Source organism: Podarcis vaucheri, assembly GCF_965113315.1.
Source record: "Podarcis vaucheri genome assembly, chromosome: 4".
Lineage (NCBI taxonomy): Eukaryota > Metazoa > Chordata > Lepidosauria > Squamata > Lacertidae > Podarcis > Podarcis vaucheri.
The window spans coordinates 57,556,854-57,570,018 of record NC_138762.1 but is presented as its reverse complement, the minus strand read 5'-3'; the positions used below and the strand labels follow the sequence as shown (position 1 = coordinate 57,570,018).

At 41.8% G+C, this 13,165-nt stretch overlaps 1 protein-coding gene across 1 annotated transcript in view; it reads left to right on the top strand.

Moving 5' to 3' along the window:
* DSCAM (DS cell adhesion molecule) overlaps positions 1 to 13,165 on the top strand; it is a 337,767-nt gene that overhangs the window by 284,186 nt on the left and 40,416 nt on the right. Inside the window, exons 22-27 of the mRNA XM_082221311.1 lie at positions 3,047 to 3,164; positions 4,267 to 4,430; positions 5,125 to 5,223; positions 7,227 to 7,415; positions 9,275 to 9,565; positions 12,081 to 12,257. Coding sequence (XP_082077437.1) covers positions 3,047 to 3,164; positions 4,267 to 4,430; positions 5,125 to 5,223; positions 7,227 to 7,415; positions 9,275 to 9,565; positions 12,081 to 12,257 — 1,038 coding nt within the window. The remainder of the gene's footprint in view (positions 1 to 3,046; positions 3,165 to 4,266; positions 4,431 to 5,124; positions 5,224 to 7,226; positions 7,416 to 9,274; positions 9,566 to 12,080; positions 12,258 to 13,165) is intronic.

Sequence of the window (13,165 nt, the reverse complement as noted above, 5' to 3'; positions counted from 1 at the left end):
CACATGATCTATAGGAAAAGTTGCAGATGTTCACCAAGCATCTGAAGACTTAGCTTTGAATTTAGATCTTTTGTTGTTGCTGCTGCTGTTCAGGTGGATTCTTTCTTCAGTTATGGATGGTGTTTGGATAAAGGAAGGAAGGAGGCAGGGAGAAATGGTTGGAACAGAGTACTTCCTGTTGAATAATTGAATAAGCAACTCCAGCTGTTGCCTGCACACTAGTGAGCTCAGTTTTTGTTTAAACCAAGTCTTAGACACCTGGGGAGCTGCTTTGCTCCTTCTGGATCTTTTTTGCTGCTGCACCAAGCTAAGCAAAGGTCTGGCTTAGCATATGCATGGGGAACCTCTGGCTCTTCAGAAGTTGCTGAACTACAACTCCTATCAGCCCCCAACAAGCATGGCCAATGGCCAGGGATGATGGGAATTGCAATTCAGCAACATCTGGAGGTCTTGGCTTTGTGTCTCACTTGAACTGGCGCTCATTATTAAGCTCTCTCCTGCCCAACCCATATGTATGTGCTAACCACTAGAATCAGAAGCAACTTGGTGTAATGTTTGGCAACTTGTGAATTATGTATGGTGGCAGTACTAGTTTTCACCCTCAGCTAAGATTTTAATTCCCCAAGAGCTTACATAGGGATGTACCAATATGCCCTTGTTTGTGAGAAACTCAAGTTTCCTGATTTAGGCATTGCTTTTGCTAAGCCCCTTGGGAGCGGCTGTATCAAATGTCCAGTGTCAGCTGCTTAATGAGCTGTGGATTGGTTCCTTCCAGTCAACAAGCAGAAATTTTCTCTCACATGCTTTAATACTTGTTGTGCCTTCACATCGGAAGAGAAGCATAAAGTGTCCTGGCTTTTCTCACAGCTGCCTCTGTTTCACTACTGGTGTGCCACAACATCACTGCTTCTTTTGTCAGATGTCATTCTCACATGTAAATTTCTTGGCAGTTCACAATTCATTTATTTTCATTTAGTGCTCACATATTATTACAGGAGCTTAAAAGCAGGCTGAGTAAACTGTCAAAATCTGCCTTGTCTTAGCAACATTTCCCATCACTGCAGAAAAGGAAATACTGACATTTTTCTGTAGCTACCCATCCTCTGTCAGAGTATCAAAAATACATATCTAAAAATCAAAACATGTTGCAAAGGATGAACTTGGTTGGTATTGCCACCTGTTAGAAGTTAACTAAAAATGTGTTGTTTGTACTGATTTGTTACGGAGCAAAGAAGGGAAAACTTCAGAAGTGGAGCAGATATCCCAAACAGGAAATGTTGTTGGGGCCATTAGTTTTACACAGTTTTGCACAGATGTGCATACTTCATGAACAAAAATCTGTTTATTTGGGGGGAAATATGCCACTTTTCAGCCAAGAAGACTCCCCAAACAACATATATAATAATAAAACCAATAACAAGACAATCTCTGCTCCAAAACACTGCAAATATTTGCAAATGGCTAGCAAAATAGTATCACAAGACTGGAAATCCTGAGCAGGTCTCACAAGAATAAATATATATGCTAGAACTGAGAGTCAAAGAGAAGTTTTTATTTGGCAGGCACAAAGCCTTGGACAAAGGTGACCTAATCTGGAAGAAATTCCTGGAACTCTTTGTATAAACTGTAGATGTGATTATGACACGCACATGGGGCTGTGGTTGTGATGCTGCCAAGTGCTCCCTCCCCCATCCCTCTGAGCTTTCTAAGAACCTAAGATGAGAGTGCTGGATCAGGCCAATGGTCCTAGTCCAGCATCCTGTTCTCACAATGGCCCAGATCCCTGTGGGAAGCCTGCAAGCTGGGCATGAGCACAACAGCACTCTGCCCACTTGCGACTCACTTTTTCAGTTATGCCTCTGGAAAGGAACATAGCAATTATGGCTTCTATCCCTTCCCTCTCCACCCTTTCCTTCCTTTCTGTTTATCATAGCTGTCAACTTTTCCCTTTTTTAAAGGGAAATTCCCTTATTCTGAAAAGGATTCCTCGCAAGAAAAGGGAAAAGTTGACAGCTATGCTATTTATGGATTTGGTAAGGACAGTGGATAGGGTGGTCTGGAATGCAAAGTCAATGCTGTATTATTGTGCTATAAGGGACAACAAAAACCACCAGTAGATTTGGAAACAGGAAAAATGAGGAGGAAGGGAGCAGGGACACATGACATGGGGTGGTATTTGACTGAGTTTTACTCAGAGTAAACCTATTGCAATTGATGGACCTAACTTAGGGCTTATCCAGCACTTCCTCTTGTCCCTCTTCTTTCGCCCAGGGAAAACTGCTCGTTTGTGCTCAGTTGGAGCAAACAGCAGTCAGGATTTCTGCAGGTTGCCATTCATTCTGATTTAAAGCTAAAGTGTGTGTTTTCCCTGGGAAAGGAGCAGGGCAAGCAGAAAACCCATGAGAGCCATGCTTTCTAGGCACGGGAGAAGAGAAAGTGTGGACAAGACATTAGTCACTTCCATTGATTTCAGTGGGCTTGCTCTGACTAAAACTAAGTTCAGTGCCACCCACGGGTTACTTTTCATCTCTGTTCATCCTTCTTGCTATGCTGTTTCAAAGCACATGGAAGGACAGAGAAATAAATGCATTGCAAGGGGCTGGACTAGAAGGTCATTGGGGGTCCTAGAATTCTATGATTCTATGAAATGTTGGCAAATGGGGGCAGGGAATGGACAAGGATGCTGCTAGTTGAGGACTTTTGATGTCAACTGAAATGCACCATACTTGAAGGCCACTTACCATAAGCACATGTGCAATCTTCACAGATTCCTTCCAGTACAGAACAAGGGGATCAGGAATTAAATAGGATTTTTATTCCCAGCTACCTTCAGGGTCCCTTCCCTCCCCTGCCATCGCAACATTGATTGTATTTTCTGTGTGTTCCTTTAAGCCGCATGATAATGTTGGTTGAAGTTAATTTGCCTCATATAATTGTAGCCAGAAGCATTTTAAGTTTTGCTTTAAATATTAAATTTCTCCTGGTACACACACACACCTGGCCACACCACTGCATTTTAATCCTTTTTTTCTGATTCACTCCTCAGCTCCAGCCAGAATTCTGACCTTCAGCGGCACAGTAACAACCCCGTGGATGAAAGACATCATCTTGCCTTGTAAGGCTGTTGGAGACCCTGCTCCTACAGTCAAATGGATGAAAGAAAGGTAACCAGCAACTTTGTATGAGGAGGGTGGTGGTGGAAGGGGGAGAGGAATTACAAATGGGACCTGCAACAGAAGGTTGCAGTATGCAGTGAGTTCCTACTCTGTAAAAGAACAGGCTTCTCGGGGGGGGGGGAGGAATGAAATTTCAGCAACAGGAAAGGGATAGAGGACTCCTCTCCCCCATCCTGTTCCTTTACTGTGCTAGCAATAGAGAGCTGTTAGCATGAAACCTGAGCATTTTATCTGTATAGGGGTTTTTTTTGGGGGGGTTAGCAGTTTGCGTGCAGTTCTGGGAATTGTAAAATGAAAAGAGTTTCGTTTTTTCTTTCCTTGCTCCTGAAACTATGGTGTGTGGGGTTCCTAACCTCACAACACGCAGCCCCTAGCCCTAACTCCCACTCTTCCCCTCTATAAACCGTTAAGTGGTTTGAGAAGGTCAGAACTTTCTCTCCCCTGACTCATCTCTCCAAAGAGGTGGGTGGGAAGAAGTTAGAACATAAGAACAGCCCACCAGATCAGGCCAATCTAGTCCAGCATCCTCTTCTCACAGTGGCCAACTAGAGGCCTGTGGAAACCAGGGAGCAGAACAAGAGCACTCTCCCCTCCCATGGTTTCCAGCAACTGGTATTTAGAACCATGGCTGCCTCTAGCTGGAGAGACAGAGCACAGCTGTCATAGCTAGTAGCCATTGATATCCCTCTCAGCCAATCCTCTTTCAAAGCCATCCAAGTTGGTTGCCATCACTGCCTCCTGTAAGAACAAGCTATTGTTTGTTACTAGCTTATTTTGCAAAATATTCTTCATTATAGATGTCCTGCTGTGGAAAACTCTCAAATGCCCTTTATGAATTTTATCAGCCTCTAAATCAAGTAGCCAACGAGATGCTCCCCAGTTGTTGGGCAGCTACAGCTCCTGTTAACTTTGACCTTTGGCGCACAGGCTGGAGCTGATGGGAGTGGCACCCCATTGGCTAACCCTGTTATAGAACTAGGAGACATTCTTGCTTGGCAATTGCTTTTTCCTGCGCTTTTATAAATTGCCACTCCTGAGTAATGTTGGTTGTAACCTCTTTAATGTATGAATTTTGTTTCCTGTGAGGTAGTAACGGGACACCCAGTCTAGTGATGATTGATGGGCGAAGAAGCATCTTTAGTAATGGCAGCTTTGTCATCCGTACTGTGAAAGCAGAGGATTCAGGATATTACAGCTGTGTAGCCACTAACAACTGGGGATCAGATGAAATCATTTTGAATTTGCAGGTGCAAGGTAAGAAAACTGTTTGTTTTTTTAAATTGTGACTTTTTGTGAGATTACAGCACTTTGATTATTGTTCCAGTAATTCCTCTTACATCACTGAGGATACTCCAGAGAATGAAATTTAGCACCCTGACTAATCTTAGGTTATGAATTTGGCGCTCATTACAAGTGGGACCTGCAACAAAAGGTAGCAATGTGACATGGTTTCCTACTCTGCAAGAGAACAGGCCTCTCAGGGGGTAGGGGGACAAAGTTTCAGTGATTTATTTTAGCTGCTACTTAACATTAGCACCGATGGTCAGTTTTCTGGCGATTTCACTGACATCACCAGAAATGTTGCTGCGTTGCTGTGCCCCATTAGTGATTTGTGACAGTGGTGTACAGTGTTTCCTCAAGTAATAAATGGGGGGTGGGGGGTGGAAATTGTTTCCCATGCTTCTTGGAAGGAAATTGTTCAGGAATTGTAGTGATAGGAAAGTCAAAGGCAAAGTTAAGGTTAAGAAATGACAGATAAAATTATATAGTATTTACATATCTAAGAAAAAGAGAACTTGTCTTTTAGTCTTAGCTGGAGATGTCAAACTAACAGACACGCTGACAGATATGATTTGCTTTTTTTATCCCCAGCCCCAAACAATTCTTCATTAGATGTCTTTATGAATAGTTTGAAGTCATGCACTAATTGTTAACTGCTTCTGTCTAGTTCCACCAGACCAGCCGAGACTTACTGTGTCCAAAACCACATCTTCCTCAATCACTCTTTCCTGGATCCCTGGAGATAACGGTGGCAGCTCTATTCGAGGTAACAGTGTCCAGGTTCATTTTTCAGTGCTAATGTTTTATTGCAAAGAAGTGATTCACACATTCTAGCTTGATACCGAGTAGTGGGTCACCATGGTAGATTTGTGTAGGAGAAAGCAGTGGTAGGTTATCCAGGCCACCTGCCTAGCAGTGACTATTGGAGATAAGACTGTTTTGTACAAGTGATCATCATTAAATTTTTTGCACTAGACGTTGGCCTCAAGAACTTTAGAATATACTCCAAAAATATCCGATATATCAAGTCAAATAAAAATAGACAACACAATAATGAAAAATAAAATAGGATTATTTAAAACTTATGGCACAATCAAGTAAAGCCTAGTTTAAACTAAAATTGAACTGAACAGATGCTTACAATTCTCAGACAAAACCTGCCATTCTGCACTAATTCTTGTGGTGTTATATATGGCTAAGCATCTTCTAAGAGAAAACAGATAATGTCTTGGTCAGAGTAGGTTGTTAAACGAATTTTTCTCAGCAGTCCTTTGGGAAATTTCATTACATAGTGAATTATATTCTCCACCTGTTTTAAATTACAGGTGCAGATCTGTTGGGAAGTTATGTTATCTGTCTGTATCTGCCTTCCAACATGGCAGAGGACAGAATCTGCCGGCATAGATCCAGTGCCAAGGCCCTTCTGGTGGTTCCCTCATTGCGAGAAGCGAAATTACAGGGAACCAGGCAGAGGGTCTTCTCAGTAGTGGCGCCTGCCCTGTGGAATGCCCTACCATCAGATGTCATAGAAATAAACAACTATCGGACTTTTAGAAGACATCTGAAGGCAGCCCTGTTTAGGGAAGCTTTTAATATTTGATGAATCATTGTATTTTAATATTCTGCTGGAAGCCGCCTAGAGCGGCTGGGGAAACCCAGCCAGATGGGTGGGGTATAAATAATAAATTATTATTATTATATAGTTATTTAAAAATGTCCTCCATAGAGGAAATACTATTAGTTCCTCTAGATAGTTAGATATTTGATGGTTGTTTGGGGGGAAGGAAATGCTACCATTGGGAAACTTTTGATTGTTGTAACAACCTCAAGTCTCCTCCAGCTCAGTCTTCATATAACCTGCCCATTAGTTCTTTTTTTTATCTAAGTGGGCCTAAAATGATTCTAGCATACTATATCTCTGTAATGGACTTTGCATGTCAGTATGACTTCCCCTTTTGCTTAAAATTATATACTAAATTTAGCAGCTGTTCTTCTGATAAGAGATGCATACATTTATGAAATTGCAATAGCATTACCTGTATCCTTTTCAGCGGAGAGCAACCTGCTTTTGCCCAAAGGACAGAAACAGGGGTCCCTGGGGGCGACCTAGTAGTCTCTGTAAAAATGTACTATGTTCTATTCCCAGTAGTTTAATACAGAGTTAATTCATCCGCCCCTGCAATGTCTCTGAGCAATACAATCACTTGGAAAATCTGTGATGCAGTTATTTTGGATGTGTGGCACCCTGCACATTGAGTTATGTGCAGTAGGCCACATGCCCAAATTACTGGCATGCCTACTTCCTATGGGGACACCACTGTCACAATGCTCACCATGTGGGCCCCTGTGTACCTTCAGCCTGGGGAAATCAGGCTGTTTGTCCCACTGAAACACACAATACCAGTTAGTAATGACTAACCTCAGTCCCATTTATTTCAGTGGGACTGAAGTATGACTAGCATAGTCTGGATCTGATCCAGACAAAACAAGCATCAATGTATCCAACCTAGAATAAAATTATCATCTTCTCCTCACTGTACTTTCCAGGTCTTTAGAAAGATAACCATCCTTTGCTCCAGAGTTCAGGAGCATTCTTGGTCTCTGGCTGCAAAGGAGATTGTCTCAGTCCAGAAACATTACCATGTGGGCAAGTCAAGAATAGATTTGGAGACCCCTAATACTCTAATGTATAAACTTCGTGTGATTCATTTATTTCCTCACACCTTTTGACCATCTACTCTAATTCTGATATCTTTGCATCTTTGGCAGGTTATATACTGCAGTACTCAGAGGACAACAGCGAGCAGTGGGGCAGTTTCCCTATTAGCCCCAGTGAACGTTCCTACCGCTTGGAGACATTGAAGTGTGGAACGTGGTACAAGTTCACACTGACTGCTCAGAATGGAGTGGGACCAGGACGCATCAGTGAAATCATAGAAGCCAAAACACTTGGGAAAGGTACTTGAAATCATAGCATGTCTTTATTCTAAAACAAGTGATAGTTGCATGATTTAGATTCTAAAATAGGTCAATAGCCACTTATCCGTGTCATACATTATGTAGTACTGCAAGGGAATTGGCTTTGTAGTGTCTTGTGGTCTGACACTTTCAGTTTGCTTGTTCAGTCTTGACATCCTTTTATCTGTTGGATATTTTGCCATGTTGGGGGGTCCCGCTCCCAAAGTTCCTATTAGAAAAAAATGAAAATGAAGGCAGTTTCCAGGGCTCTCAAAGTTACCAAACATTTTTGAATCAGTGCTCTTTATGCAACTTCTTCACTTTTGTATAATATTCTACATGCTTTCTTAATTCTTACTGTGAATATGAAAAGTATGCTGAGTATGGAAGAAGTGGAGAAAGAAGCTAAGTTTTGGAAACAAAACCAACAACTTGAATATCAGCAATCCTACAGTGGCCCCTAGGTTCTGTTCAAAACTTTTGATTTTTTGTTGTTGCTGGCCAGAACTAAAATGTTAAGGTCAAATTATATAGATAGAAATTCAGGCAGAATGCTGAAGATCCTAACTGGAATCCTTGCTTAACTGCATCCTCCTGGTTCCCTTTCAAAAGCAGCACTCTTGGAGCCATCAGAGATGTAAACTCTGAAACTGATTGCTTCATCCTGGAGAAACCGCAGTGCATGCTAGATTTAGAGTAAATGTCTGAGCCAGCATGTCACCTGTAGCTCAACAAGTGATTGGTAGATGCTTTCAGACAGCAGAGGGTTTGGGTGAGCAGCAGTTGAATTGGGGCCAATTCTGAGCTTCCACCTCAGCCCTCTTTTCATGCATAAATCCAGTGAAAAGATGACTTCATTGTGGGGAGGAAATCAAGAGTGCAGGTATCAGTCATTGGCTTGAACAACTTGCTATAGTCTGCTGCAAACTTGATGTATGTGTGCCACATAAACTATGCCTTGTCCATACACCTCAGCTACTCCTGCTTAGAAATGGCAGCACATACCTCTGTGTGGCTTCTTTCTGCTGACTTTGGCAAACCTGGATGTCTTAGTGAATTCATGATTAGAGTCACGATAAGGTCAATCTTTAAGAAACAGAAACAGAATAAGCAAAAGCTCTTGGCTACAGATAACTGTAGTTATCTCCTCTGGTCTAACAGGATTCCTTTGTTTACCTAAGCAAGGCACACGAAACACTTCCGTGTTTTCAAAGACACAGATCAACCACACGAGCAACTTTGTAGCTTCTGATGCAAGAATCAGAATGGTCCTGTTAGACCAGAATATATAGCCTTGCTAAAAGCCCACATACAGATTGAAACGAATATACAACAGCCATTATTTATTATCATAGACCCAATTATCACTTACATTATTATTCAAGTGTTGGATTACAACCCACAGTGGATTAGCATTGCAGCCAAAGATCCATTGCGTAAGCAGAGACATTACCATTTTTTTAATTTTTTAAGTGAAGCATTTGCTTGCACTGAACAGTTGTAGAATTTTGCACTCCAGCAACTTCTGCAATATTTCAAGGGATTCTGAGGCACATCTCTGGGGTTGCACACTGAAGCCAATGCTGGAAGACACAAGGCAAACAGTGCCTCTTGGATGTTATCAACGACCTCCCATCCCAGCACATCTCTGCACCATAAAATCTGTGGTGACCTGTAAAAGGAGAAATATTGACAGAAAAGGAAGAAGTACAGATAGCTGACTTTTTAATTGCTATATAAGGATGAAAAAAGAAATTAATGTTTGCATCTTGCAAGTTAAATGTGCGTCTCCCAAAATCTCTCTGTTTTGCTATCCATTTATTATAACTCTTTCTATTTGCATGTGCATTTTCTTGCAGAGCCACAGTTTTCAAAGGAGCAAGAACTCTTTGCCAGTATTAACACCACTCGAGTAAGGTTGAACCTTATTGGCTGGAATGATGGTGGATGTCCGATCACTTCCTTTACTCTGGAATACAGGCCCTTTGGCACCACAGTGTGGACAACAGCCCAGAGAACCTCTCTTACCAAATCATACATCGTGTACGATCTTCAGGAGGCAACCTGGTATGAGCTACAGATGAGGGTCTGTAACAGTGCCGGCTGTGCAGAGAAGCAGGCCAAATTTGCAACACTCAACTATGATGGGAGTAAGTGCATTCATTTAATTGCTGCCTAATGAAGAATGATCATAAATAATTTAATTTCACATAATCTAAGAGCCATTTAATTTTGTGTGCTGCAATATGGCATCTGTAGCAGCTAGAGGATAAAACAGTAAAGGTGTTTACAGTCTGAAATTCCATCTGCCTCTTGTCACATGGAGGGGAGGGGGATCACAAGGAGCTGTACAAATTTATGGCAGGCTTCTCTGATAGCTGTGCTTTCCAATGAAATTACAGCTTGATTTGGCACAATGTTCCAGTGTAGAAGGAGAAGGCTTCCCATTCAATCCATGTCTCCCACTGTGCCAGCAAAACAAATCTGAGCAATTCACATTAACAAATGCCCTGACTGGGGTTCCTCCTCACCCTTAAACCGCCATAAATATTTGTTCTGGCACCAAGGATTGTCAGTCAGGAACTGGAGCCAGCACTTCTTTTGATACCGCAAAATCCAAGTCAAAGTGCTTTCCTCTAAGATGTAAGAAAAATTATTTGTATTGTACTAGGATGTTTTATTTTTAATACACCCTTCATCTGAGGATCACAGAGCCATTTACTATATAAACACAAAAATACATACTATAGTAACTAATGAAAACAATAACATCCACCACCCCAGTTTAAAATGCCATCGATTATTTAATTAGTCAAAGGCCTTAGAGAGGAGGAATGCATTTGCCTGTTGCCTAAAGATATGTAACAAAGGCGCCAAGGAAGCCTCCCTGGGGAATTTAAACTCAAGGCAGGGCTTGGAGAAGCTGGTACTAACTTTGGTCCCCAAAGCAATGCTGTGTGGCCCCTGTCAACTTTATCACAATTTATTCCACAATATAGTGAAATGTTTGCCTGTAATTTCACTCATAAGGAAAAGGAAGGTGTGTTGAGTTGTATGAGAGAGTGAACACTTTAATGTTACATCTCTTCTTGCAAATAGTTCAGGGGGAGCTCCCCCACCCCCATGAAAATTCTTAGATGTCTAATTTTTTGTTTATTGTGTGTGTGAGTGAGAGGGAGAGAGAGAAATATCATCCCAGATCTAGGGAAACAGGTTGTGCATGTTATATGCCCAGCAAATAACTGAGATCTCTTAGTATGATATTCAGTTCTCAGTCACCAGAGTTTTAGGGCTGACATTCTTTTTTAAAGAGCACAGTTTTCAAACTATGTACTCTGGAATTGTGTCACTGATATCATTAGCCATTTTGGAGGAGTGGGGATGTGCTTGTGTCCCCTGAAATGATCCAGTTCTTGCTGTCCTCCTAGGAACCCAGGAGCAGGAATAACCTGATAACTGGAGCCCTTGTAATGTTCTAAACACTCCATTATATATTGCTTTGGTTACTTTATAGGGAAGCTACTACAGACTTTATATAGTAAGATAGGAATAAACCATATTATTACATTCAGTTTACACTTTCTGATCTTGACAACGCTTGTTTAGTTCAAATGTGTTGAAGGATCTGCTTGCAAGACTAAATTTGAAACAGGGGACAGTTCAAATTTAGATTATCTACCTTGAAAAGAATAAGATGGTGTGCAAAGAGGTTCAGGTTTTCCAAGGCTCTTTTGTTATTAACTAGCAGAGGAGCCATTTTGCAAGGTGTTTTGACACAAGCTGGTAGGCTTCGTTCTCTTAACTAGTGGTGGCAATGAATTTTGAGAAAGCAGGGGGCCTTCAGAACTGGCAATTTGTCAAGCCGTTTCAGACAGTCCAACATTACAATCACCTTTTGATGTTTGGCTCAGCTGATAGTGGCCTGGTGTCAGCTCTCTACTCCTTTCCTGCACTTCGAAATTGTCATTGGGGATGGGATGGAAATGGTGGCTGGAAGTGCTTGAAAAGCCATGCTTTGTCAGAATCTGCATTCCCAGTGGGAACTCTGGGAACTGTACTCCCCTTGTTCAGTGAACCGGGAGGAACTAATACAAAAAAACCCCAAACTACAGTTCCCAGAGTTTTCATTGGTAATGCAGATTCTAAGTATATCCAGAAGCCTTCATAGCAGAGAGGTTCTTGGGCAACTTCTCAATTGCCATTTTTCATCCCTTTTTATTCTCACCTTGGTAACTCCAGGGAAGGGTGGGACTTAGCAATATCACTGAAACTCACATTTCCTGGCCCAGGAATATAAATCTTAGGAGCTTGCCATGCTCTCATCCGATAGAAGAGCTGAGCATTACAAGCCAAGAATTGTCCTCTGGCATGAAATTTAATTGGTTTGATTGAAGGGTGAACATTTTTCACTTTACATCTGTTGGAAGAGAACTTATAAAGAAGAGCAACATTATTTCAAGGCAATTAACATTTCCTAGTTTGCCTCTTCACTAGAAGTGGTAGAGTTGACAGGTGTGCCTTAAAATAGCCCATAAAAAGTTAGTGTGGTGAAGCTTTCCTAATTAATCAAACCTCTTACAGGTGAGCTTCTGTACACCGTAGTCACTTAAAAACCAACCTTTTCTCTTCATTGATAGGCATCTAATGTCATGACACTGTTTCCAGGTACAATCCCTCCACTCATTAAGTCAGTTGTCCAAAGTGAGGAAGGTCTGGCAACCAATGAAGGGCTAAAGATGCTGGTCACCATTTCCTGTATCTTGGTTGGGGTCTTGCTGCTTTTTGTGCTTCTGCTGGTTGTGAGAAGGAGGAGGAGGGAACAGAGACTGAAGAGACTCAGAGGTAAGAACGGACACCCATTCCTCGCTTACATGTGTTTTCGTCACCTCACCGAGAATGCCTAGCTGAGATTGCATATATAGATTAAGGAGATGTCAGGAGCTTGTAACAAGTAGTGTCCATTTTGTATGTTACAGCAGCAGTATTACTGCTGCTTCTATGCAGCTTCATCTAACTGCACTATGGTAACCTTATTGAGAAGAAGATTGCATTTCAGTGAAGCGTACAATGTGAATATTTGCCATATGGTGTGAGCCCCCAGGTTTGTCAGGGTAGCGAGGGAGGGCTAGCCTGTGGTCCTCCAGTTGCTCTAGGACTCCAGATCCCAACACCACTGATTCTTGGCCATGCTAGCTGGGGCTGGTGAGAAATGGAGTCCAACAACTTCTGAATGGCCACAGGTTGGCCACCACTTGAGTAGTCATGCAGAGCAACGTTCAGACCATTTCTGTAATGTAAGAAGCACCCAGTTTACCTGGTTAAAATAAGCATCAACACATTGATTTGCTGCACTGCAGTACATACTTGTTTCAATGGAGATTGAACTCTCCTTGTTTTGTAACCCCAAATCCCTTTTCAGTTGACACGCTCACACTTTTCTGAATGTGTGACTGGGACTGTGCTGTGCACCCATGCCCTTTAAGTTGTGTGCCCTGCCAACTCTGCCCTAAACATCTGCATGTTTCAGCACAATGATCGGCAAAAGAGAGCCTAGAGTGCACAGCAGTATGTCCTTTATGTTTACAAAGAGAAAAATAATGGGCAGCTTTTTTTTGAAGCTTAGAGATTGGTGAATTTTGTTTTCTTTGCAATATCAGATATTTTACTATTGGAGATCTTTCTTGTTTGTTTTAGTCATAAAAATGAGGTACTACCTATCAATAATGCAGTTGTACATAATTCCCACTCTG